The sequence below is a fragment of the Neopsephotus bourkii genome, unplaced genomic scaffold (assembly GCF_033783945.1).
Source record: "Neopsephotus bourkii isolate Nb327-2 ecotype Australia unplaced genomic scaffold, CSIRO-AGI_Nbou_v1 NB_795, whole genome shotgun sequence".
Lineage (NCBI taxonomy): Eukaryota > Metazoa > Chordata > Aves > Psittaciformes > Psittacidae > Neopsephotus > Neopsephotus bourkii.
In genome coordinates, this window is record NW_026901291.1 from 1,994,688 (window position 1) to 2,020,387 (window position 25,700).

Sequence of the window (25,700 nt, forward strand, 5' to 3'; positions counted from 1 at the left end):
TCCTAATTATTTTATAAACTGTTGTGTCTTTTACATAAAATTTCTGAAGGAGAAAGAGTTCTCAGGGTCTTATGAGAACGTTTTCTTTAGTTTGATCCACTTAGATTTGTATTCCAAGAGCTCTGGATTAAATAAATCCACAAGAAACCTCTATAACATCAGCAGGTTTATCTACATTTAGCACTCAGTCTAAAAGAACCTACAAACCTCCAATGTCTTTAACCCTCTGCCTCTCTGGGTTCTCTTACTTTTAGGTCTGTGTGCATGCAAGAGATGAATTATTCCACTTAGCCTGCTCTGAGTAATGGTTTTGGAGAAAAACAAGGAAAAAAAGAAGGGGGAGATATTTTACCCAAGTCTACTGAAAACTCAGCCAAACAGCTTTCAACTGCTTTCAGCACCCGAACCTTTAAGGTGCATACTGTTGTCATGCAAACTGGCCATTCCTTAAGAGTAACCAGGGTAAGGACATAAGGTATGTGATACTCCTGAACTTGTCACAAAGAAACAGTGAGGGCACAGAAGAAAGCTTCTCAATGTAGCAGATACCTTCACCAGAAGAATGTATCAAATTGCCCTTAGAGCTTCCAAGAAGGAGATTTCAAACCCAAAGGGGAATGATGTACAGAATAAAAATGTCGTTTTCAAAAACAGGACAAGTAGGCAGCTGTTGAAATATATATATGTATGAATATATATGTATATATATTTATTTATCTAAAAAAGTAAACAGCATTAGTGTCACGCAGATCTGCATGGTGCCAATTGGTATTAAATATCCCACTATGACTACAGTAGGTTTGTATTATTGGTATCATTGGGTTTTATCTTCAAAATGAATTTGTGGGGAGAAAGATAATGCATGTTTTAATGTATTTTGAAATTATCTGTAATTACATAGATACTCCTTTGCTATCTTTTCGCATCTCTCCTTTTGACTCAATGTATGAGGTTTTCTTCTAAATGTGGGGTTTGTCAAGCATCATGGCTGTATTTCCAGGACAGTAACAGCAAGCTGACTTCCATGTGTTGTGAAGAGTTTGGAACAAAATACTCAGTTTTGACTCCTCAGTAAGTACACAGGTTATGCTTTCATTACTGCATTTAAAAAGCTGTGAATTGCTATCTGTGAGATTCCCATGTCATAGTGCTACTTTTTTATTCTTAATCATAACACTGAGGCTCTGTGCAGCTTTTTCCATCTGATGATTTAAAGGCACAAAGCATCAGGCTACGAGGTCTTATGATACCCCTGTGCTACTGCGCTGGTTTTTTATGTATGACTTGCAGAATACTAGAATTCTAGAATAAGGCAGTGTAGTGAGTGAGAACCAAAAAAGGAACATACCAGTGCAGTGAGACTGCCCTCCCACAACTCCTGCTATTGATTTAGTAGTTAAGGATCTGATCTGGCCTAGTGAGGTCATGGAATTTACTGCAGTGGAATTAGGTTTAGAGGCTATATACTTTAAATTCTGATTACAGTCAGAAAAAATTACGCATTTTCTTATCCAACAGCCCTACTCTCAATAAGGCTAACTGTGGTCATAAGATGACAATTTTACACATGCTTCTGAATATAATCTTGTCCTACTGTGAGAAGACTTAAAACAAGCAGCTAAAAAATGCTTACCCCATCCAATTCCATAATAATATAAGTGCTTGCTCTCTTCTGACCCAAATACTTTGATCACCATACTGTAGAGATGAAATCCTTCCACCAGCATCCATGCAAAAGCGCTCAGGAAGAAAAAATGAAGGAGAATGGCCAAGATCTTGCAAGGCACCTGAATTAAGAACAAAAAGTAGTATGTTACTTCTTTGTAATGCAGTCACTTTTATTTTTTTTCTATATACATTTACGTACTAAACGTTAAATCTCTGGAGTAGAACAGCCTTAAAAACAAAGCACTTGAACACTTCTTTTTTCTAGAGTATTTTCAGGTAGCTTCAGAGTAACACAACCTTTTAGCTTTAAACAGAAAGATCAACACAAAGCAGCTCAAAACCATTGCCAACCGTGATGTGGAAATCCAAGCTGGTTGATACTTATAATAGTGGGTGCAATACTCCTACTATAGTCCACAAAAAAAATTAGAATTGAAAACCAAAGAGTCAACATCCTGTGGCTAAGCCTGAAGTAAATACAGGAAAGTAGGCAAGTCAAAGAAGTAGGGATACAAACACTGTCCTCTACCTTGTTCCCAGCTCTGTGGCATAGTTCATGCCTCATTTTCTACAAAGAACTGTAGAAAGTCAATGGAACAGTTAAGTTCAAGCAAAACGCAGATATTTTAAAGTGAGGTACCACGTTGAACCTGCTGTTTAGTTACACCTTGCCATGTGGCTTTCCTACTTTGTTGTTTACATCAAACACAGGGTAACACATAAATTAAATCTCATTGTATTCCCATGTCTGTCCTGGTTAGGAAGTCTGTAAAAGTGTCATATGCTCTTCCATCAACAATATAGACATTTCAAGAAATGCTAGCAAGCTTTCGTTGGCTCCTGAGCCCTAATTGCTCAATAGCAGGTATCTAGTTTACCCCCCCTGTTTCTGGGCTTGCAGCCCAGAAAGCCAACCGTATCCTGGGCTGCATCAAAAGGAGCTTGACCAGCAGGTCAAAGGAGGTGATCCTGGCCCCTCTACTCTGCTATCGTGAGACCTCACTTGGAGTATTGTGTGCAGTTCTGGTGTCCTCAACATAAAAAGGACATGGATCTGTTGGAACAAGTCCAGAGGAGGTCACGAGGATGATCAGGGGACTGGAGCACCTCCCATATGAAGATCGGCTGAGAAAGCTGGGGCTGTTCAGCCTGGAGAAGAGAAGCTGCGTGGAGACCTCAGAGCAGCCTTCCAGTATCTGAAGGGGGCCTATAGGGATGCTGGGGAGGGACTCTTCATTAGGGACTGCAGTGGTAGGACAAGGGGTAATGGGTTAAAACTGAAACAGGGGAAGTTTAGATTGGATATAAGGAGGAAATTCTTTCCTGTTAGGGTGGTGAGGCACTGGAATGGGTTGCCCAGGGAGGTTGTGAATGCTCCATCCCGGGCAGTGTTCAAGGCCAGGTTGGACGAGCCCTTGGGTGATATGGTTTAGAGCAAGGTTTTCGTGCCCATGGCAGGGGGATTGGAACTTGATGATCTTAAGGTCCTTTCCAACCCTAAGTATTCTATGATTCTGTGAATTCCCATTTTCTCAGTTTGATGTACCATCTGTATATGAAGTCATATTTGGCAAGAATACATCTAGTGATTAAGACAAAGAGCTCAAAGTTTTCAGATAACTTAAATACTCCTTGATTGTCCTTTATTCATTATGTGCTATCAAGATTCTGGAAATAGGAGCTAATAGAAAAGTTAAAGAAACAGAATAATACCACCTAGAAAGTGAGCCCACTTAGTGTAAACTAGACCATTTCAATTTAAACTGTAACATATGCTTTGAAGTGCCCCAAAAGAGAAGAATGCCATGACTAAGGCAATGCAGCAAGAAGTAAAAACATCCTCTTAAGTCCTTTTTACACCCACCTCAGTGATTACTGTGGGCTACGGATAATGCAGTCTGGGCTTAAAACCTGTCTTTTTCGTAAGTTGCTCTGCAAAGAGATCTTTACTTTTTTCTTTAAGTCTCCTATCAGCCTACTTGACAAGAACAGGAAAAACTAATCCTTTCTTCTTCCCCACTCCTCATGTATTCACACAGCACACCCTCCTTTCCCTGCTAATTGCTTTTCAAGGATGTCTCACCACAAGTGGCTTTGCTCATCGTGCAGTAATTGAACAGATGTGAGTGCCAACGATCTTACCAGAAGATAACCTTGTTTGGTTTGTTTTCAGTTAAGGCACATCTTAAACAGGCTCTTGGAACAAGTCCCAGCTATATGTGTTTCCCATCTTGCAGCACACTGATGACAGTCATTCTGCTTGGTGGTTGTAACATCCCTTCTGTGACACCTACAGAATTTCAGAGGGGTTGCTTGCATGCTGTCCATGCAAACAGGAAGACCCTTCTTTCCCCCCTCCAGCATTTCCCTTCCTTGTCAAGTCACAGTCAGGTATCCAGGCAGATGCAATCTGTGTGCTGAGGAAGCATTACCAGTATGAACCAGTTTGCTGTCCTGCTACACTGGTCTTCAGATGTTAATCCTCAGTTCCCTTTGTTACTGTAGCTTAGCTGCTGTGTACTGGCATTTCATTCTTTTTTTGTTGATGGTTTGGGATTTTGTGTACTAATGAAAATTAAAATGTTGGGACTTGCTCGTCTAACAAAAATTAAAGCTTTCCCATCCCTTCCCAGTGGTAGTCAGCTAGTTCTGTGCTAGTGCAAGGACATTCTAATACAAATCCACTGCGACTAAATGTATTAAAAAGCAATAACTTTGGTTTTAATTCATGTAAGTGAGATCTCCAAGTGTAGTATTTCACAGTGTTTGGTGACATTTAACTAAACCAGATTTGCTTATTGACAAAAACTGTAAAAGCCTTTCTTGTTAATTTTATAAGGCTCTGAAATCCATTTGAATGCCTTTGATTTGTACTAGAAGATTAGTCCATGAAAATATAAATGCAACATAAAGCTGACTTACAAGCTAGTTGTGTCAAATAGATACTTTCCAATTTTTAGGTAGCAAACAATAGGAATTGCAAAACAGCAGAAAAATAAAATACTGCGAAGTAGTAGGAGACTGTCCTATAAATAATTTTGTATAATAGAGATTTGCAAATTTTTTTAAGAGGAGATCCATAGCAAAGGTGCTACTCATTCTGTATTTGTGCCTTAATTACTTTGAAGATATTCTTAAATGACAGGATTGCCTTCTTGAAAAAGGCATTGAAAAGATGAGATTTTACATGTTACAAATACGCAGAGCTCCCTTGCTGTGTCGTATGATGCACACTACTTTTAGCAGACTGCCTGTAAAAAGACAGATCTCATTACTGTTACTCTTACAGCTGACTACTACTGAGTCTGTGGAAATAGAAAAATCAGTCCAGCCAGCAGAAAGGCACATCATGTCATAGTTGTTGAGAAAGTAAAGCAGACTCTCAGAAAAGCCGCTTAGAAAATAGGAGTCACCTGTTTACTGAGGACAGTCTTAAAACAGATAGGTAAATTTGCATGCATTCAACTTCTAATAGTGTTCTCAAGTGGCAATCTTACTGCATTATACAGAAGCCTTCTGAAAATGTCCTTCCCTGCAATCTATATGCTGCTTAGATACAGTCTTGAATTTATGCATGTACATATATCATCAACAAAAGTAGCTCATTTCATCTCCCTATTTCAAAGTAGTTTAAGCAATGCAATGCAGGAGTACTGAGTGAGAAACAGCTCAATACACTGATGCAGAACTTCAAATAGTGGACATATTTTCTAGTTATGCTGGAAAAACACAATGCTGCCTAACACATTCTACTTCAATTCCATTTTCCTATGTCTAAATAATACTTTACTTTCTCCCACAAACATGCACTCAGATCTTCGGAAGGCTTTATTAGCCTGAAGAAAAGTTGATTGTTAATTAGTTAAAAAAATGGACACCTCTGTTTAGCATTCTGTTAAAAACAGTAGACTCTAATCTATAGCAGAGAGTAACTAGGCAGCAAAAGCTCCCGAAGAAAGAAATCCATCTGATGCTGAAAGTCTAAGGGAAGTCATAAGACTGGCACATGGGCAGCAAATATGTCTTAGGGACTTGTCAGTGTAGGAAGAAAATGCTGTGTGTGAAGAGACTTGCGTTCTCTAGTAAAGATACCTTTGTTTCAGGAGTAATTGAATTCCTGGAATATACCATGATCATTTAGGACTACTGGGTTAGCACTAATGATGTTAGGTATCAAAGACCAGCTTTCAAAAATAAAAAGAAAAAAGGGTTTGGATGTATTATAAGGACAAAATTCCTATTTGTGGCCATAAGAGTTTTGTGGTTAAAAATTACTCCTACTCTACAAAAGGAAAATTGCTGCAATATAAATTCTAAGTTACTAAATAATACATTTGAAATTACCAGCGGAATACTGTATACCATATCTGGAATCAAAAACTAAATAACCCTAGAGATGGAGATGGGAAACAACGGAGCATCTAAAGGCAGTGATGCAAGAAAGTGATACCAGTTCAGGGCCTGTTTCCACAGTGCTGTTCCCTATTTCATTGTGTCTCCTCACACAAAATGGTACCACTTGTCCTCTTCTCAAGCAAGGGCACTTATAAACAGTTGAGCACTAGATACACTAGAAGTCTCTTTGGCAGAAGCAGAATACTAACAAATTTACACCTTCTAGTGTAAATACAGCCTCCCTATTTTTGTAAAATACCATTTAGCAGTCCAATTAAAGCAGCATTTAAAGGTATTAAAACTGATGTCAGAACGAGTGAGAACAAAGCCTGCAGAAGGTAAGGACATGAGACTAATAAAAGAATGAATCATAAGATCCCTGATCCCAAGAGTCTAAAACAATAAAAATAAAAGTGTAGCAGACAGTATGTAGATTGTGCTTTTCAGCTTTAAGATCTTTACAGTATTGTGCCCTACAATTGCTTCTGTTACAGAGGAGAGAGGGCTGAAATATCCATGGAGTCTGGTTTTGAAGTGTTTCACTTAGTACACCATTTTTATAACCCCTTGGGTCCAAGTTTTCTGTAGATAAGTGTTTCACTTCAGAAAGCTTGTGCTATAAAACAAGTCTTGCTTTCTGGGTGCTGCTGTTTCAATTTAACTTTCAATTTAATTTTACTTTCAATTTAAGTAAGTCTTGAATAAGTTTAATATAAATTAAAATATGCACCTATTAAACTGTAACTTCAACGTATGTGAGCATTCCACTAGCTTAACTAAACAAGCAGGACATCTCTGTGTGGACAAGGCACATGATAAATGTAAGTGGACCCTGGGACATGTCTCTGGGGAAAATGGGGTCCACCTACATCCAACTAGTATTTCACAGTATTTTAAAAGACTGGAGGTGATGCAGGCTCTGAAAAAGTGTGAAGGGGCTTTTACATGTTATCTGAAGTGACTCAGATGAAAAAATAAAAACTGAGAATAAAACACCCTGTTATGCTGAGTGAATGTTTTCTTGCCCTCAAGTCTATGTACTTTCTAAAGAGATTTAGCTCTATACTTGGAGAGGATTACTTTAATGCCTGGTTTCCACTGTCTTCAGTTTCAAGTGGTATCTTTTGCTGCTCTCCATTGTCTCCATTTAATTTCCATATAAACCATTCCTTAGCATTTTCTCCCTTGCACATGATCTTAATCATTCAGGGCCTACCTGAATGTTAAACAGCAAAAAAGCATGAACTTAGTTCTACAAAGTGCTTTTAGGTCCTCATGTAAAAATAGCCTATGTAAAACCACACATGATTGTTATTTATAAACATAACAGAAGCTCAAGGGATCCCATCTGAGCTGAAAATAAATTTAAGGACTTGTTGTATTGGCAAAATGAAGAGTGTGCAAACCTCATTTATTGTACTGATAATAAAAAGAAACAAAAATTAATAGAAACTGCTCAGTGTTTGTGAAAAGTCAGATGGAGCAATAGCTGGTCACCAAAGGAGCCAGGTTTTGATCATCACAAAAAACAAGCACCCTGGAAGATTATTTTAAAATCAGGTTTTCTTTCTTCTTTTTGCAGGTGGGACTTTCCATCAACAGACCTTATGTTACTTTAAATAACATTTTTTAAACATAACAGTGGAAACAAACTGGATTTGCTAGTATGTAATACTGTTAGCATGGCATATTTGTCTTAATCTAACCCAGCTGGTTGAGATGCCAGTTTTAATGGTACTCTGAATAAGGAATTCCCACCAGATCCATAAAATCAATCTGTAATTCAAGTTCTGATATATGTGATCTATACATGCATAGTGTTTCAGTACCACATAAGCAACAGCAAGGTATTTGTCATCTGTTCAAATGGTTGCCTTAGATGCCAAGAGAAGCATACACACGTTTTACAGTACTGAGGATCTCAGATTAAACTCTTACATTGAATTAATGCTCTGGCTGATTAAGCAGTAGTTCCTATTACCTTTCTCACTGACTATTCCGCAGCTCAAATAAAGATGAATGATATTTAAAAATAATCTACATCTCTAGAGCAGAGATCACGATCATCAGATCTGCTCTTCAGAAAAACAGCGTATTCTACCACGCAAAAAAACCAGTCATGTATGAAAAACCCAAAGGCTTTCTGTTTTGCTCTCCAAGAAAGCAGAATAATTGCCATAGCTACATCAGGAAGCTCATTACCTTCCAAGAAGAGTAAGATAACTTTTTGATGTGGAAAACAAAGGCAAACTGTACTATAGCAGAGAACAGACAATTAAAAAAGCCTACACATACCCGTCTCCCCACACCAAACCAAAACTAACAAGAATCCAAATACCCTACCTAAATACAAAATTCATACCATTTTCTTCACTGTAGGGATTTTGATGGTGATATGATGGGTATGTATCTCTTTCAGTTTGCAAACATCCAGACATGGCCAGATACCATGATAACACTATTTGGCTGCAGCACAGAAGGCTGTATCCAGTGTTGTAGGATATAATTTTGGCTAAGACACATTAAAAATAGGAGACATCACTTGCAAGACAATTTCTTGCATGTGGCATGAGGCATTCATTCCATGAAGATGCCTTGAAAAACCCACTATCATTCTTTTTAGGACTTACTGTTCCGGGGCTGAACTGAAAGCTGGTGAGAAGCAGGATCTGAGCCACCAAGACAGCAAAGGAGAGGTTAGCATGGATATGATAGCGCTGGTTGCGGATGGTGCTGACAGACCTGGCAGAAGATAGAACGACACATGAATAAAACAATATTCAAGAAGCACAAATGTATTTATGAGTTATCAGCAAGCATTTTGATTGGCTTTCGTTCATTCATTTTGGTGGAAGTTATCATGACATCTTTTGAGCACACCTTCCACCAGGATGGAGTGGTACCTAACTGGATTATTTGATTCTGTGATATTCTTCTGCCATTCTAAAGACAGCAGAAAGACTGATTTACATGTTAATTAGCTCTGCTGATGACTTGTGATAGATACTAACAAAGGGCTTGATCCTGAATGGTGCTCTACTGTCAAGGAAGTCAGATATACACCTCACAGCAAGAACAGTCTTGCACCATCTAGTCCATACTGTGCCAAAGTTTTTGGTTTTATTTTGTTGGTATTTGCCTGTATTAAAAATAAGGGAATGTGAAAAGACATTGTTTACAATTATGACTTTACTATTATCAGCTTTTGAGCACAGGAACTATCGCTACTGATGCAGATGGGCAGTGCCTATCTTGACAGAGACCCGACCTTGATTACAACATCATGTGAACATATCTCTCTTGGCTTTGCAAAAAGCAGCTGGAAAGCTGACAAGAACATGCTTTCCTGGGAGCCTTCTGAGCTCATGTTTCTGTCCTCATCCAGAAATGGAAAGTGGAAAACAAACAAAAACATTTATCTGAACATTATGGGCCTTTTGCATGATTTTATAATTCACTTTAAAGAAACAAAACAGTACTAGTGATAACAGGTTCTCTATTTCAATCCATACTGCCTGCCAGGCCCTACCATCAGCTTCCATCATTCCAGGAGACCTGGGCTGTTTGGCTGTGTGAATAGCAGTACTTCCTGCACACAACAGTACACGCTCCCATCTTTTTGTTGTATCACACTGGATAGTGATGACTTTTGCAACCACTGGACACATAAGTGTATGTCCCCTGCAGCAGGGTGACACAGGCTGGGCCATGCAGACAGTTGTGTTCTGTCAGTGCAGCTCTTCAGCACAACTGTAGCCAGTTCTCCATCAGAAGGGAGTAAAGAGGAAAACAACAAGAAGTATTGATGTCCAGAAAGTAATGCAAAGAGACAGGCTATGCTGCCTGGTGCCAGTGACTTTCTAATAAGACACTTCATGTAGTTGCAAACTGGAACATTCTTACCCAGAAGGCAAGCAGGACTGCCCTCTTGGGAAGTGGCCATCATTGCCAGTACACAGGGTAGCAAAGAACTTGCCAGATTCCTCTCCACTTACCTCATTGTCATCTAACACTGCATTGCAAAATTTCACTTCAGCTGTCTAATGAGGCCCTGCTCTCCAGTGAAAACCTAATCAAATTATTTTTAATTGGCAGTTTGAATGATCCTGTATGTAGGTAGGGTGCTTAACCCGGTGACAGTCACGCTCTTTCCAAGTCTTCTGCTTGCCTCTAGTTTCTTAAGGAGTTTTCAGCCCTGCTGCAGCAATACCATCTCCATTTGCTCCCTTTGCCTTTCTAAACATTGTAACACCCAGTTTTGCATTCAGACAAAAATGGAGCAGGTAATTCCACTTAGCCTAAATGTGCCAACAGCGCAATGCCAGACAGGCAGAAGTGGGGCTTATTTAGAGCGGATTTTGCCATGGCTATGCACGTAATCCAAGTATGACCAACACAGGTCTTAAGACTTGGAAATAATATGGGTTTTAGAACAAACAAACACTGCAATCAGTTTACTGGGTTCCAGCAAGTCCTTTTTCCCCTTTTCCTAGAAACTGGTCTCTTAGCAGGATGTCCAAAAGACATGCTTAGGCACAGAAATCACAACTTGAACTCTTGAGCAGGAAGAACATGATTTAGTGTGCAAAAGGAGACAAGAATGCCATTCCTCGCAGTGCTCCCAGTCTGCCGCGCAGCCTCAGACAAGTTACTTCACCCTTTGACAGGTTTCCTATTTTTTATTTAGACAGAAACCTCTATGAACACTTCTTCAAAAATGTTTGTATCAAGCCTAGCTGGGCCTCAGTTTTCACTGCTGAAATACAGAGAGGCATAAAGATCCCCAAGTGCCCTGTGGCAGAAAACCTTCCCAGTGAGAGATGCCTTGAAAGGTCTGCAATGGTACAAGCAGGAGGCTTCAGAGGATTTAAGCGTAAGTCATGGAATGAATTTCACACTGGGTATGGTGTCCTTCGTCCTACTAAAGTAGCACATCAGAAAACTTGCCTAACAGAGAACAGCAAGATACTTGAAAAGAAATACGGGTTATATGATGTAATTGCGTAGAACTTGTATGAAAATAAAGTGGGTCATCTAATGCCTACCAAGCTTTCCTTTCTGGGCATACCTTTATAAACACACCACTGCCTTACAGACAAAACAGCTGAAAAGCAGAAGTACCAATTGCACACAGCAAGCAATCCAAAGATGTATGTAGGGGGTAAGAAGAGGGAGTGATCCAGCAGTCCCTGTGCATATGGTGTTTGCACTGAGCTCCAGACCAAGCCCTCCTTAAAGCCTCCTTGCAAGATTCCTGAACTACAGCAAAACATTAAGAGTTTAGAAAACTTCCAAAGATCCCTCATAGGATGGAAATGGCTTACTATATAAAGAACACCCATTTCAGGAAATGAAAAGTGATTTAGAAATAACCAACCAACTGTAACAAAATACATGTGCAGAACCTAATTAAGAAAAGTGGTAGCATTAATAGCCATTGTTTTATCCTGAACAACGGCAGGGATCCCAACCAGTGGCCTGAAATGCACTGCTGGCTCTCTGCATAACAGTTGTTCAGCAGATATTAAGTTAAAATTACTCACGACAATATAGCAAATGTGACCAGCGTGATCGTCAAGCAGAAGATGGACAGAGCACAGCCAACGTAAGTGATGGAGGAGAGGGCCACCTGGTGTTCTCTTGTTAGCTGTACACAAAGGAAAAAAAACCCACAGAATAAAAGCTGTTAATTGATTTATTACACTACAGGACCAAAGGTCAGCCCCCCTGCATATAGCATTTCGTCCTCCATCTGCCCATATATGCACTTATATTCACAGTTATTCCCTGTGTTTCTAACACAGGAAATTAAGAGCCAACTCCAAACTCAGCCACGCAGCCAGAGCATCTATATGCCACTGGCATTTTGGTTCTCTCTTATTTCATTACTCAGGATTTCCTTGGAATAAGTTAGTCTCTCTGCTGCTGTGATATTGTCAAGCCCAAGATTAGAGCAGTTTATTGGCTGAACAAAACATGTCAGCAATGAGATCTTTCACAACTCACAGGGCACTTTGCAAATGCTCTCATGCTGCAATAATTTACATCACTGTGCAGATACCAGAAGTGCTTCACAGCAGTGAGAACTGACAAACTAAGATAACCCATAAATCACAGGCCATTTATAGCCCACTTGTTTTGTTTAACGTGTCATGTTTGGTGCCTGATGAAGGAGCAGGGCTGACATCTATAGAACGGAAAACCACAGAAAAGACCCAGCATGGGCAGTCAGAGTATAAGCTTCTTGTCTCAGCCTCTGCTTGTATCTACAAGCACCTTTTGTAAAAGTAATTCAGTTTTCATGAGCATTTAATCTGCATAGTGCCCACCACTAGGATCTATGTTACAACCTGGAGAGATTCGGAGCAGGGTGGGGGGTAGGACACAGTGTGCTTTGACTATCCATCTTCAATTAAGCAGAAAGTCTGCTTTAATTTTCCATGCAAGTTCTCATAAAAGAATGACAAAAAAGCCACACCTAAACAAAGGGAGCCAGGCAGTATTAATGCATAACAAGGAGAACAGAGATAGGCAGGAAAAGGTTTCATCATCTCAGAAGAATTTTCAGACATTTTTCCTGAGTTGAATCTGGATGGAATTGACATTTGCATACACTGAACATTAAAAAAAAGTGTCCAATCAAAACGTTCTAATGTTGTTGATTTTATTTCAGCGTATTTGCTATAAATTAAATTCCTAGCTGAAACCTCCTTCAAAATATATATTATGAAAAATACTGAAAGGAAAAATGTATCTTCCAATTTTTTTACAGTAACTAATAAAAAGTAATCTTTTCTCATTGTTTTGGATTTTCTATTATTTTACACACACACAATAAAAATTCCCCCCTAAACAACTCCATTAATCAAATCCAACCAGTTCTAGCAATAAACTTCCCATTAAAATTCCTTTTAAAGGACAGAAACAACACGCCATGTAGTATGAGGAAAAAAATCTTTTCAATACAGACAAAACTGATGCACTGTAGATATACATTGTCCTGGTAACTATCTGCCAATGGTACCAGCTCACGTGCAGGAAGTTTCACAGCAGAACAGACTGTGGCTTGCTCAGCAATCAGAACTACTAAGTGATGCACCAGCAGCACTGAAAGGCAACTGTTGCTATGGTGTTATAGTTCCTAGGAAATATGATGCAGCTCTTTAGTTTTTTTTCTCTTTCAGCCAAACTCACATTTCTTTTCCCTGACTTGGGACAGCATCAGTTACAGAAACAAGTGTTCTGTGTGCTGGACCAGCTTAAAAGGTCCATATAATTTCCACGAAAGAGTTCCTATCATCCCTCATTCCCTAGAGATCCCTGAAACAGGAATAATTTGTGTGGTGAATTGTGCAGTTCCAAAGTTATTGCCTCATCAGAGATATTAAAGTCCAAAACGCATGGACCTTATTTCCTGATTTCTCCAATACACATCCCTTTCTCCTGTGACAGGTGGCTTGTAGTTCTACAGAAGGAGGAGGGAAGCAGAGGAAGCTTTTCCAGCTTCAAGTCACTCTGAAATCAGTATTTCTCAGAAGTTCAAAGCTTTCTTTCACTCCTTTAGCCCTCAACATCTGCAGCCAGAAAAGAGGTCAAACCTCTCAGTGCTCATTTAGATTTACACTGGTCTATTACAGTGTTTGCATTGGCAAACATGGGCAAGATCTGCAAAGGAAAGTTAATGTTTTAGTACCATATACAAGTGCAAAAAATACAGGGGATCCATCTCATGGTAATGGGCAAAATTCAAATCCTTTGGGTTTTTTTCCCCATAACAATCCAATAGAAGATAACAATCACACAAACAACTTTTTCTCCTGACTAATTTCTGTCATAACTAAGATGCTTCTAAGAATGCCTTTCTCTGTTTTTTAGCTCAGTCTTCCTCCAGAAACCCCTGCAGGGCAAGACAACACATCCATCAAGTTCTCTCAAGTGGAGCCTGTATTACCTAGAAATGGAAAAGGGGAAAAAAATCCCCAACCCTCTAAACAACAACATGTAGAAGATTCATTCAAATCTAAAATAACCTACATGGGTCACCACAACTATGAACTTGCTGTGGTAAACAACCAAAATCTGATGATGTTGAAGGAATTTGTTTCACTAAGGAAAAGATGGAGCCTGCAACAGCTGTCAGGTTGGAGGGCACAAGAGAGTGGTCCCTCTTCACCACGGCTCCAGTCAGTGAAATCATCTCCTTTCTGCAGGTGATAGGAATTGTGGAGGGAAGGATACAGCACGAAAAGAAGGCCTGGAATGATTTCCAGGGGGTGGAGCCTCATTTTTAAATACAGGTATATGGTGCAAGAGAGAAGAGAATCTGTATTTAAAACACCAGGTCTCAGTACCAAGTTCCCACCTGTTACAGCCCAGCTGGATGTTGGGTGCCTATGTTCACACTGTAAGGGTTAACAGGCATGCAGGTTCTTAGAAATATCTAGCTTGTCAAAGCATCTGATACGAGCTGATTTCATCTTCTCTCAGCTTTTCTTTTTGAAAACTGGAATACGAGACAGTAATCTGGTATGATCTTGTAGGCATCACAAAAAAGCTAATCAAGCTGAAATGCTATTACTAAAGAAAACAGCATTAAAAAGTACCAAATAAAACATTGAGCAATCTGTGAAGTAGTCCCATGAGCCAGATTCTCACACTTGTTCCAATCTATATTAAATTACTCTTCTAGAAGGTTTTGCTTCTTTGAGTTTAGATGGTCTCTTACTCTGCAGTAAGCTGAAAAGCAGGGAAACAAGCTCATGGAATCCTGACTGCTAGTAATCATGAATACTAAACCCAAGATGTTTCTTAGTTTCAGCTTTAACAAAGTCAGATCAAAAATTAATATGCCATATAAAACTCCCACCCTCCAGTTCAGGCTGTAACACCCTTTACACCTTGCTAGTGTCACTAATAGCATGGGCAAAGATCTGATGGTTTCAGAAGTTACACCCATCTGCAATATTACCACCTATTGTCTCATCCTTGTTCTTCCTCATAAGAGAAGTTAGCACATTGCTTAACATTTTTACCTTGGAAAGTTGCAGGCACTCAGATGGCCTAAAAAAAATGGTTCTGGAAAGATAACCATTTCAGACTGCAAATATGTATTTTTCCTTTATGACTCTGTTAATAACAAGAAAATAACATCCAACTCCTCCATTTAAAAATAACTGCACAAGAAGAGCAACATAGGCCTTGCTACTCAGTGTCCCCTTCTTTTGTGTAAAATCTCCACTCCTGCCCCTTTTCCTCATCAGTCATTTCTCAGGCAATTGAATGCATGTTTTCTGCTTTGGCAAGGGGGCACTTTTGGCTCCCTCCAGAGAAAAGGACATTTTGGGGAACTACTAACCTAAGATTTTCTTCTTTGCATACTGCAAAATATCCCTCTATGTCTGCTTTTGTAGAGGCAACACGTCAGACAAAGGGCTGAGTTCAAACACGTAAACCAAGGTTTGCCATAGCTGATCCTGCAAGGGTTTGTCTGTATACCAAATTACAACTTCACAATTTTAGCTATCAAAAGCAGTAATTTTATTGTCTAAACTACTTTTGAAAACTCCTTTGTGAAAAGCAATTCATCTTTTTTCCAGAAAAAGACAAGCTTTTAAACCCAAACCTGTTTTACAGTCCTAAAAAAATGAGCCCTGCAATCTTAGGACTATGTTGTACCTATCATTTGTATTTTAGTGTTACTTACCAGTAGAACACAATGTATTTTTGCATGTGCTTATATAGTGCATACACTTTATGAAACCGGAGTTACTTGTTTACTGCTGGAAATGCAAGACATGACAATTGTATTTTGCCCCAAGTCCAAATATAAGAGAAAGTTCTATTTTAATGTGCCTTTCGGTCAGCTTTCTGTCTCAGAAAACATTCCTACCATGAAGTTACTTATAACGACATATGGATTTTAACCAGTTTGTCAGGCTGACTGAGATCTGCCTGAGATGACCACGCGCTGCCCTCGGCTGAAATCCACTCTCAAACCCTTCTGCAAAGCCTTGAAACAATATTTTAGGAGACATTTTTTAGAGGGAGGGAAGAGAGAAAAGGTAGGGGGTGAAAAATTAAGGCTCAGCCAACCCTATTGAAGCCGCACCTTTAAGATGCAGTCTGAATCCAATTACGAAAAGGATGAATAATTAACTTTGGCAGCAGGAGTGCTTCAGAGACATTAAAAAGCTGGCCTTGGCTGATGAAGCTAATGGTTTTAATTGCCTCCAGAAAGGCTGCTGAAATTCAATTTCAGTCCAGTGAGGCTTTTATTTATATATTAAACAATAACAACAATACAAATCTCTGTTTTCCTTCAGCTTGCCAAGCACTTTTTTAGGTACTAACAGTATGTTTCTTCAAATTAACATCTGTGTTTAGTTCAGGAGGCTCAGTCTACACACTGAGATCACTGCAAGGATTTTGGCAGGGCCATACCTAACAGCACCGCACAATCAGTACTCTCAGGAGGGAAAAAAAGTGTAACTTGATTCAGAGTCTTCTTTTCTCAAGCCACAATGCATCAGATACTGCAAGTTTAGAGAAAAAAGGCCTCTCCGAGTCACGCTTTGCAGCGCAATCACCTTTATCAGCCATTTCCAGCAGAAATGCCTTTGAATTCCCATTCTCTATTAACTCCACAACTTCTAGTGATCAGCAGTAAAGTGCTACAGAGAGGCCTTTTCAGGATTAAAGGCATGTTCTCCTACAGCAGCCCAGCCTGGTGGCTGATAATTTAAAATTAATCACTGTGATATGAAAAATGTAGCATTTTCCAAACATTTCTGCCAAGGTATTAATTAGTATTTTTAAAAGCCCATGTCATCCTTTAAAATAATTTTGGGCAAGATGTCATCAAACAGTAGGTAACCTGTTAATTTCAGATCTCTCACAGCAAGTTTTTAGTTCAAATAAAGCCTGAAGGAAGCATGGCAGGGAAGGAGGACTCAAGTTGTGAAGTGGTGCCAAATTATAATAAAGTTTGGGAATCAGAAAAGCAGATATTTGCAAGTTCTTCCTCATATCTCCATGTAACACAAAGTAGTGGGTTTTTTCTGCCTTCATTTCAGGCCGAAGACTTGTAAATGTTTCTCAAGAGATGCTGAACCCTATAGTTAAAGCAGATTATCCTCTGGGAACTCGAAGGAGCTACTTTTGCCCATACATCTAAGACTTGTAAATCTGTTTGCTACTTCCTTGTTCCAGCAAAAGCAGGCTCACCCTGTTCTCCAATTAACAGCCATAATGAAGTCCATCAGTTAGGGCTGCAAGGAGAATATAGCCCAGTGTGGGTCCAGCAGGCGCTTGAAGGCAAAGAAACGATGGTCTCTTGCCAGACTCCAAGTCTAAGATTTTCCAGAGCAGTTGAGGATAATTAAATACCGAGCTCCCAGTGAAATTCAGTGAAAATTAGTATGTCTAACTCCCTTATCCCAGGCTTGGGCTTTGATTCAGAAACATCCATTTCAATTCAGGACTGCGGCTAACTGTGGATTGCACCACAGCCAAGAGCTGCCAGGTACCCAGCCCTGCATTTCCCCTACACCATATTCTGGGGAGAGAGGGCATAGAAAGGCCAATACAGAAGACAGAACTCAGGAGTAGAGAATGACTTAGTCTAAAGATACGCAATAGAGACCAGTGATGGATAAAGGTGCAGTATCATAACATTTTTATACTGTGTGGGGAAATCCTTTAGTCAGCAACAAGACCTACCTGCCAAATAGCTCAGAGCTTCCATTTCCACCACAGAAAGGAAGTTTATGTTATTTTGTTAAGTATTCTGATTAAAATAGAATTCTATTTCATGCTCCTCAAACAAAAGAGTTCTAGCAACCATTATTTGTGCTTTTCCAAAATAAAGAGTAATTTTTTGTTCTCCTGAGTGAAACTGAGTAAGTAGCCTATCAATTCTCTAAGGAATTGGAGGGTTTTAGTGTCCTGCAACATTAGTCCAAGTTTTTCCATGTAATTCTACGGGATTAAGGACAGAATCAGAGAGTTTCCTTTTTCTTTCCATCAAAATCATCAGAGCTGTACTGGCATAGAAATGGAATAGCAGAAGAATGAACAATGACTCTTAGTTGAAAATCAAGATTAGTGCTCAGTTTTCAGGAAAGATGAGCATGAGCATAGAAAGGACAAAATAAATACAATGCACAGTCATACTGTGACCACACCAGCAAGATTTGTCCATCCAAGGGAACAAAATTCACTGCAATGAAATGGAGGGGCAAGTGGAGAGAGTGAGAAAGAGCAAAGAGAGTTTATAAAGCAATGCTAGAACAAACACATGAGCTGATTTATCTTTGTTCATCTGCTGGGTAAGAGCTGTCTAAACTGTCTGTAGAGATCTCTTCAGTTAAATAAACTGTCAGTGGTAATAAACAAGGATCAAAAAAACTGCAATGCCTATCCAATTTTTAAGTATGCAACACAAAAGAAAAATTACTGGATTAAGGCATTTTTCTTTTTATGTTCCCAGCAATGAATGGCATGCTGAGAAAAGTAATTATATTAAAATTACAAACCAGCAGAAATCAGAGAATGCCACATTATTTCCATTTCTTTGTCCTACTGGAGTATATAATCTGAACCTCAGCTGGCTGAGAATGTGAAGAAAAAAGGTTATCATTTCAGACTGCTTTTTAAATGCCCCCCCGAGTGCAATGTTTGATTAATAACTGCACCATTAGATTGAGGAAAACAATGTTCCAAACTTGTAAATTACACACCAATCCCCCTTATTTGTAAAACAGTTGACAATATTAGGATATTTTCAGAACAGCCTTTATGGTCATGCATAGATGCACTCTGCTCTCCGTCAGCCATCCATTCTCAAAACTTGCTGGCAAACTCAGCTGGAACAGTGAAAAATAAAATAAATGCACACATATTGCCCTAAAGAAGAAATTTAGGATGTCTTTCCTTTTACAAATAGAAGCTCACAGCCAAAGCCCCAAGCCTTTTCAAAATTCTGGGCTCCCTAAAGATGCTGTGGGTTGTCCCTAGAGCTCTAGCTGCAAGATCAGACAGTTGGAAATACTTTCCCCCTTTACAAACACTTCTCTGCTTTTAAACCCATTGGTGAGCATCTTGAACTGTATAGATTGATCCTCCCTTTTGAATTATGGAACAAGACTACAAACGGGATGAAAACCAAAGTCATTTCTAGCTTTAGAAATACAGAAAATGTGTTTAAAATCCTGAACAATTTCTGCCACAGATTGGACGACACTATTACTTCACTGGAAATGTCCATCCACATGTGAACTTTATAGTAGTCATTTTTATACCCTCACAGTTGAAAAAGGCAGAAAGAGGAAAAAACGGGGGGAAAAATAACCAATTTAAGAGAATGGTCTAGGAGCCATAAATACTACAGTTGTTTCTTGCACTGGTCGCTTGGGAGGGAGACCCAAACCTCAAGCTCTACTTTCCTGTGGGAGGCAATGATTTCCCCTTTAAAAGGGATTCTTGGACTCTGGATCCCCAGGTGTCCACCATCCTTTTCATGAAATGACATTTATGTGGCAGATGGTACAAATAGCCTGGCATGTTTTGCAGTTATTGGATCACTATAAAAATAAAACCTGCCAGATGGCTGGCATGTTTGTTGGCAGGAGCATAGGGTCCCACTGACTGATGAGAGGAAGCAAAGCTGCCCAAAATAAAATAATAGCATCTGAATTTGCTTTGGAGTGCTTTTAAAAGGTGGCTTACTCTGTGTTGGATTTGATTCCTGCTGTCTAGGAAGTACCTTGAGACATTCCTCCATCTGTCTCACCAGAGGAGCATGGCTCATGTCTCTTCTGATTTCACCTGTCCCTCACACCCCAGAGGAATGGGATCTCTTCACCAGCCAGTTCCCTTCCAGAGGGAAGTTCTGCTGGATGCAGGAGGTGGCGCTGCAGGTTGTGATCTCCCCAGCCTCTGTGCTAGCAGAGGATGCGTTCTTGAGGGAATACCTCATCTCCCATTCTCTGCTGTTCCTGTCCAGGTTCAAACCTGCAGCGCAGTGGAGCACTGTCATACTACAGTACTACAAGAAAACCACCACAGGGAGCATATCACCCTGGGTCACCTCTGCATGGACTTTCTCCAGAAGCAGCAAACATAAACCAGTGTAAACACGTCAAACTAAATGGATTGTTTATTTTTCCTACCACAGCTATATTAATGCACCATTGTCTCCTTAACTATAACACTGCAGGGCAGCTGGCAGGAAAGGCTTGTTCTGACTGCACCAGATGAAGCGAACACTGGAATGCTTCTGTGCATTAAGGTATGAGAAGGGCAGATACGAACGCCAAGAGTGCAGCTTTAGCTGCGATTTGCTACGAGGGACTTTTTAACTCTACCTCAGTTTCCCCCATCAGAAAGAGAAGCCTGATCAGAGCAATGAGCTTGCCAGAGGAGGGGTACGTGGATTAGTTAATATCTGCACAACTGCTCTGAACGTCCCAGGGACACATCTTGTGGGGGAGATGCAATTGTGAAATTCTCTATCTTAGTAACATGATCAGAGCTGTGAAAAGACTTTGAACAAAGCTTCCAAATTCTCATTTGGAATTTCTGACCTTAACTGCATCCACATAACTTCATGAAGGCAATCAAGGGCTGTACATGTCCCTTTCACGAACACTCTGCTCATCTTCAGTCACATTTTACCTTCAATTAACTTGTTGACTCATTTAAACCAGTTGATAGTCACTAATATCCAAAACCTCCACATAAATGCTGTCATTTCTGAAGTTAAAACCAAGATGATAAATGAATCCCAGCAAGCAAGCATGGATTTGGGCCAGCCATGATACAGACATAACCCCAGAGTGATAAAAACACAAATAATTCTGGTATTCCACGTGGGCCAATTGATCAGCAGGCTAACAGGTCAGTGCCAGGCTGACATCTGAGCTCCACATGGCTCTAAGCTTTTTCCAAGATGGTTACTTCACTCCTGAAATAAACTTGTTACAACTGCTAATCCCCTGCTCACTGAAAGCAGCTAAACTGCATACATGCATCTCAAGCTAATCAGCACTTTTGTTCATGCCGTTCTTTCACAATCACTGCAGCTTCAGTGCATTCAAGCTCTTGCTGAAACTAATATAAAATCTGGAGCAGCATTCAACTACACTTGTAATCCCAGCTCGATTTTAGCTTACTCACAGAATTCAGAGTTCTTTTTCTTCCCACACTGCGGTATAGCACACAGATATCAGAGCAGAGGTTCATTTTGTCACATTTAAATTAAAATTCCAGAATTTTAAATTTCTCTTTATGACCTCTCTCTTTCAATTTCTTTCTCTGAAAATATTGGAATAAAATTGCTTCTTCATCTCAGCAGATTTCAGTCTCTGGAGATTACTTCCAGCTGGCATACAGCAGAATACTGACTGAATCAATCTAAGCTCTTTTGAGTAAAGATCAAGAAGGAAAATCAAGACCTTGCAGCTTGTTCCTAAGAACTTTCTTGCATTTCTATGCTCCCTGAAAATTAGACCCACCTGACAGTTTGTTCCATAAAGGTCTAACAATTTGCCAGCATTCCTCATCTCACGATACTTCCAGTATTCAAGAGGAAACACCGTTAGATGTAAGATATCCTACGATTTTGTTCCTATGAATGCCTCACTGAAACAAAGTGAAATCCATGTGAGACACTAATTCCTCCCCAAGCCAGGTTCATAAATTATTGACAGTTCTGTACCTTATAATAAAATCACAATGATAAACTTGAGAATATATAAGGGCATTTATGCCCACAAGAAAGGCACAAACTGTGCATATGTGCTGGATTTTGGGGAAGGTATGAAAATGAGCTGGAGAAGTACTGGCAGGAAGGGCAGCCCTGGGGGAGGTTCACAGTGGCCAAAGCTGACAAGGTCTGGATCATGCTTTGTTCTGTAAGTGGGGAAAACTAGATTTAAGCATGTGAAGGAACAAGGGAAAGGAGTTAAGAACAAGAATTCTAGCTTGAATTTAGCACAAGTCAGAAGAAAAAGCTACCATTCTTGACAAATACTTACCATATAATGCTTGTCGCAAGTATTTACGTGACAGGTTACTTCTGAGGAAGGTCACTTGTTGTCAGTGTTTGTTGCTTAGAGACACCTTTGCTTTGTCTGAGCTCAGAGTATGCTGTACTCTCCAGCTGTGACCAGCCAGCTCCTTAAAACACTACAGTGTCTCGTTAATGGAAAGCTTACGGGTTTTTTCATTGTTTTAGGGTTGTGGGTTTTGTTAAGCAAAAAGAAAATTAGTCTCATGAAAAGGAGCGGAGACAGTTACAACATTTATTGCACTGAACTGGTCTCAAGAGTTCATAGATTTCCAACAGCAGTGTTCTCCCAGGCCTGAAGCTGCTGTACACGTACTGGCCTCTATTACATCTCATTAGAATCACCAATATCCCCCTCTTTCTTATTTTGTTCTGTGCATCAGCTTGCCTTTCTGCAAGGGGTGGCAGAGCTATGCATACCTGGCTGTACTGTTCTGCTGACCAGTGCATTAGGTTAAAGGCTGTTATGGTGCCCTTGGAGAGGATATCTGTTTGCTTGTGCTACCCTGAAAGCTGCATTTATCAGTACAACAGAAGAAAGGGAAATTATACTTCCCACAGGAGAACAAAAGTACAAAGCACCCCAAGTAGAATTCCCATGAAAAATTAAGTCACTTTTTTATACCAAAATACAGCTTTTGATGAAAACCTTTCCAGTTTTCAAACAATCAATTTCCAATCATTTATTTACATTTCCCATGAAAAGCAGACCCCTTTTTGTAAGAAACAGAATCTAGACAAAAAATAAACGTTCTGTCAAAAATAGTGTTCATGTGGAAAAATTTCATCCAATTCTATTTATACAGCCACAGATATATAACAGCCATATAAACAGAGCTGTTCAAATGTGGGCGTCTGCATACTCCCACCCTCTCTTTTCCCTGTCTTATATGATCTGTGAACACCATTTATGAAAAGAAAAAAAAAGAATAAAATATACAGAAGTTCAAGACTGAATATAAAATCACTGCAACAATTTCTTAGAGCACTGACAATCTAGTATTCCAATGGGTGATTTATATGGGCCCTCTGAACCTTGGCTCATGACTTTCAGAACATGGTGAATAAACATGTATATGTGTTTAAAATCTCCATTATTTTAACATTTACTTAGCAGGGTTCCAAGGACACGTACAAGAAGTTTCCAATTGTCTAGGTGATTCAATAGGCTTTACTGCTGAGACATGTGAAGCAAATACTTAGCACATGTTTGAAGAATTTGTAACTGAGCATAGACTGCTTGTGGAGCTCAAAAGCTTTTGTCTTTGCCCACATCTCAACTTCATATTTTATACTGGTTAAAAAAAATAGTACCAGAAGATAATCCTAAACAGTCACATTTAAGGATATATCTTGGACAAAGACTTGGGATGAGATTTTCAGAACAAATCTGAGAGAGGGACTAAACAACAGCCAAACCAGAGGAACTGTAATTGAAGCACGTTGGAGGGATTACATTCTTCACTGGCTTGTTAGCAGCAACATTACCTGGAACTCAACATGGACCCGCTCTCATCACCAAAAAATTATAAATTCCCTGTATTGTCACCTGTACAATGTCCTCTAGTGCTATTCCTGCCCTTAAGAAATCACGCCAGAAGTGTGAGTAAAGAGAATTCCCACCTACAACATGCTTCATTTCAGTTCCCCAAAGTTTTAAAAAATACAGTCAAGAAGTATTAAAACATCATCCCAGATGTGGAATCAACCTGAGTTTGGCAAAAATGAGCCCAGTTCCAATCACTTCCTGATGTGGTGTGATGATGCAACTGATGTATTTATGCTTAATTTTTAACAGACATATTTACCCTTTCATTTAATCTCACCTTCAGAGGCACCACTTGCATCAGAATGGCAAAGTTAGTGAGGTGGTTACAAAGACACACTGAGTAGTTGAGGTCCCCACTTTCACGCACACAACCTTCATTTGACCAAACACCAGTTCCATTGCTGCAAAGCACACAAAAAAAGGAACATAATCTCTATCAAAATGAAGCTTGTGCAGGTTAATTTGACATGCATTGTACTGTACAGGAGATACAAAGGTATGAAAACAATCTCAGGCTGCAGCATCCACAAATACTGCTAGTGGCTTCTCAAGTCCATCATGACCTAAGGAGAATCCTGACTGGAACATGGCTTGGATCAGAACCCTCATGAATGTCACTAGAGATTTCTTCCCAGTCTTATGGCCAGTGAATGATAACTACATTTTTCTTTACATTGTGCAACCCATTTATGGCATTTCACCTAGACCCAGGTTCCTCTATTCTGAAAGCTACAGTATCAGAGAAGTCAATAATGCAGAAGTCATAAAAGTCAGTGAATCATATCTGCTTCCCCTCCCTTATCCACTGTGCCGCTCATCCTGTCAAAGTTAAGTAATTCAGGCTGAGCAGGATTTCTAGTGACCCATCAATGTCGGTTGTTTTTTGTCACTTCAGCCTCAGGAGCAACAAAAGCAGCTCCACCTCCTCTGCGGATATGGCTGGACTGGCTGTGTGGCCAGGTCCCAAGGCTTCATAGGAAAGTGATCCTCATGAGTCTGCTTCTCCTTGGAACCAGGGAAACCCAGAACCCTCAGTGCTATCAGAGCCCTGCAGTGGTGTGGGGACACAGAAGCCACAGGAACACAACTGTGGGCTCCATGGGCTCAGGCACTGTAGGTCACCCACCCAAACTGCCTGCTTCTTACCCATCTATTACTTTTGCTATTATGCTGGGTCCTGATGCTAGACAGAGTGATCTGTACTTTTCTTGGTACTTACTTTAAATCATCTTTCTTTTGTCCTTTGGGACCTCCTCTAGCTTTCAAACAGAGTCTGTCATAGGTCAGAAACCAACTGCTTATTCTTTAACTGCCATGCACTAGGGAATAAGGCCATCTTGACACAAATAAAACTCATTTGGAAGGACAGATTTCATATTTCAGTTTCTATCTGAAGGCAAAGCCTCAAGGGCTCAAGCCTCAATGGAAAACAGTACAGGAACAATGCCCCAACCATATTAATTCGCTTCAGTAAAATCTGTTTCTAATTTATTGTAATTTGTGAGTAACCATAACAACAAGTAACTGCCAACAGCTGGGACAGTTCAACGTACTTGAAACAAAACCTCAATAAAGCAATTACAGTGACCTTGCATGCGCTTGCTGGAGAGGAGAGACCACAGCATTGCAGGCCACTGCTGTGGTAGTTAGGCTTATACTGTTATGGCTCAAAAAATGTTAATACCCATGAAATTCAAAATTCATTATTTGTATCCCTTCTCAATTAATTCAGTTAAAAGCAGTATGTTTGGAAACAAAAAACAGATGAAATATATTCAGGGCTAACAAAAAAAAAGGTACTGCTTTCCCATAGTTCCTCTTTCCTGAGTGAAATTTAAGGTGATGTTTATCTCCCTTTTATTCTAATCTGCATTCAGGGGCATAGTATTTCACCCTTCCATGCACTGGCCAAAATTCACAGCTCTGAAACACTGACTTCACATGATGCTGTGACACGGACACAGATCCAGTGAAAATAATGGCTCTGCTGGAGGTTTGCCATCTTAAAACATCCAAGCATCT

General features: G+C 39.8%; 1 protein-coding gene across 3 annotated transcripts in view; it reads right to left on the bottom strand.

Annotated features, from left to right (window-relative positions):
• The window catches only part of ADGRD1 (adhesion G protein-coupled receptor D1), a 142,273-nt gene that overhangs the window by 39,294 nt on the left and 77,279 nt on the right, over nt 1-25,700 (bottom strand). For 2 of the 3 annotated variants that reach the window (XM_061355368.1, XM_061355371.1), the window contains 4 exons: nt 23,956-24,079; nt 11,607-11,710; nt 8,694-8,805; nt 1,634-1,787 (listed from right to left, as the gene is read on the bottom strand). In XM_061355368.1, coding sequence (XP_061211352.1) covers nt 1,634-1,787; nt 8,694-8,805; nt 11,607-11,710; nt 23,956-24,079 — 494 coding nt within the window. The remainder of the gene's footprint in view (nt 1-1,633; nt 1,788-8,693; nt 8,806-11,606; nt 11,711-23,955; nt 24,080-25,700) is intronic. The other variant, XM_061355372.1, reaches the window with a different exon arrangement.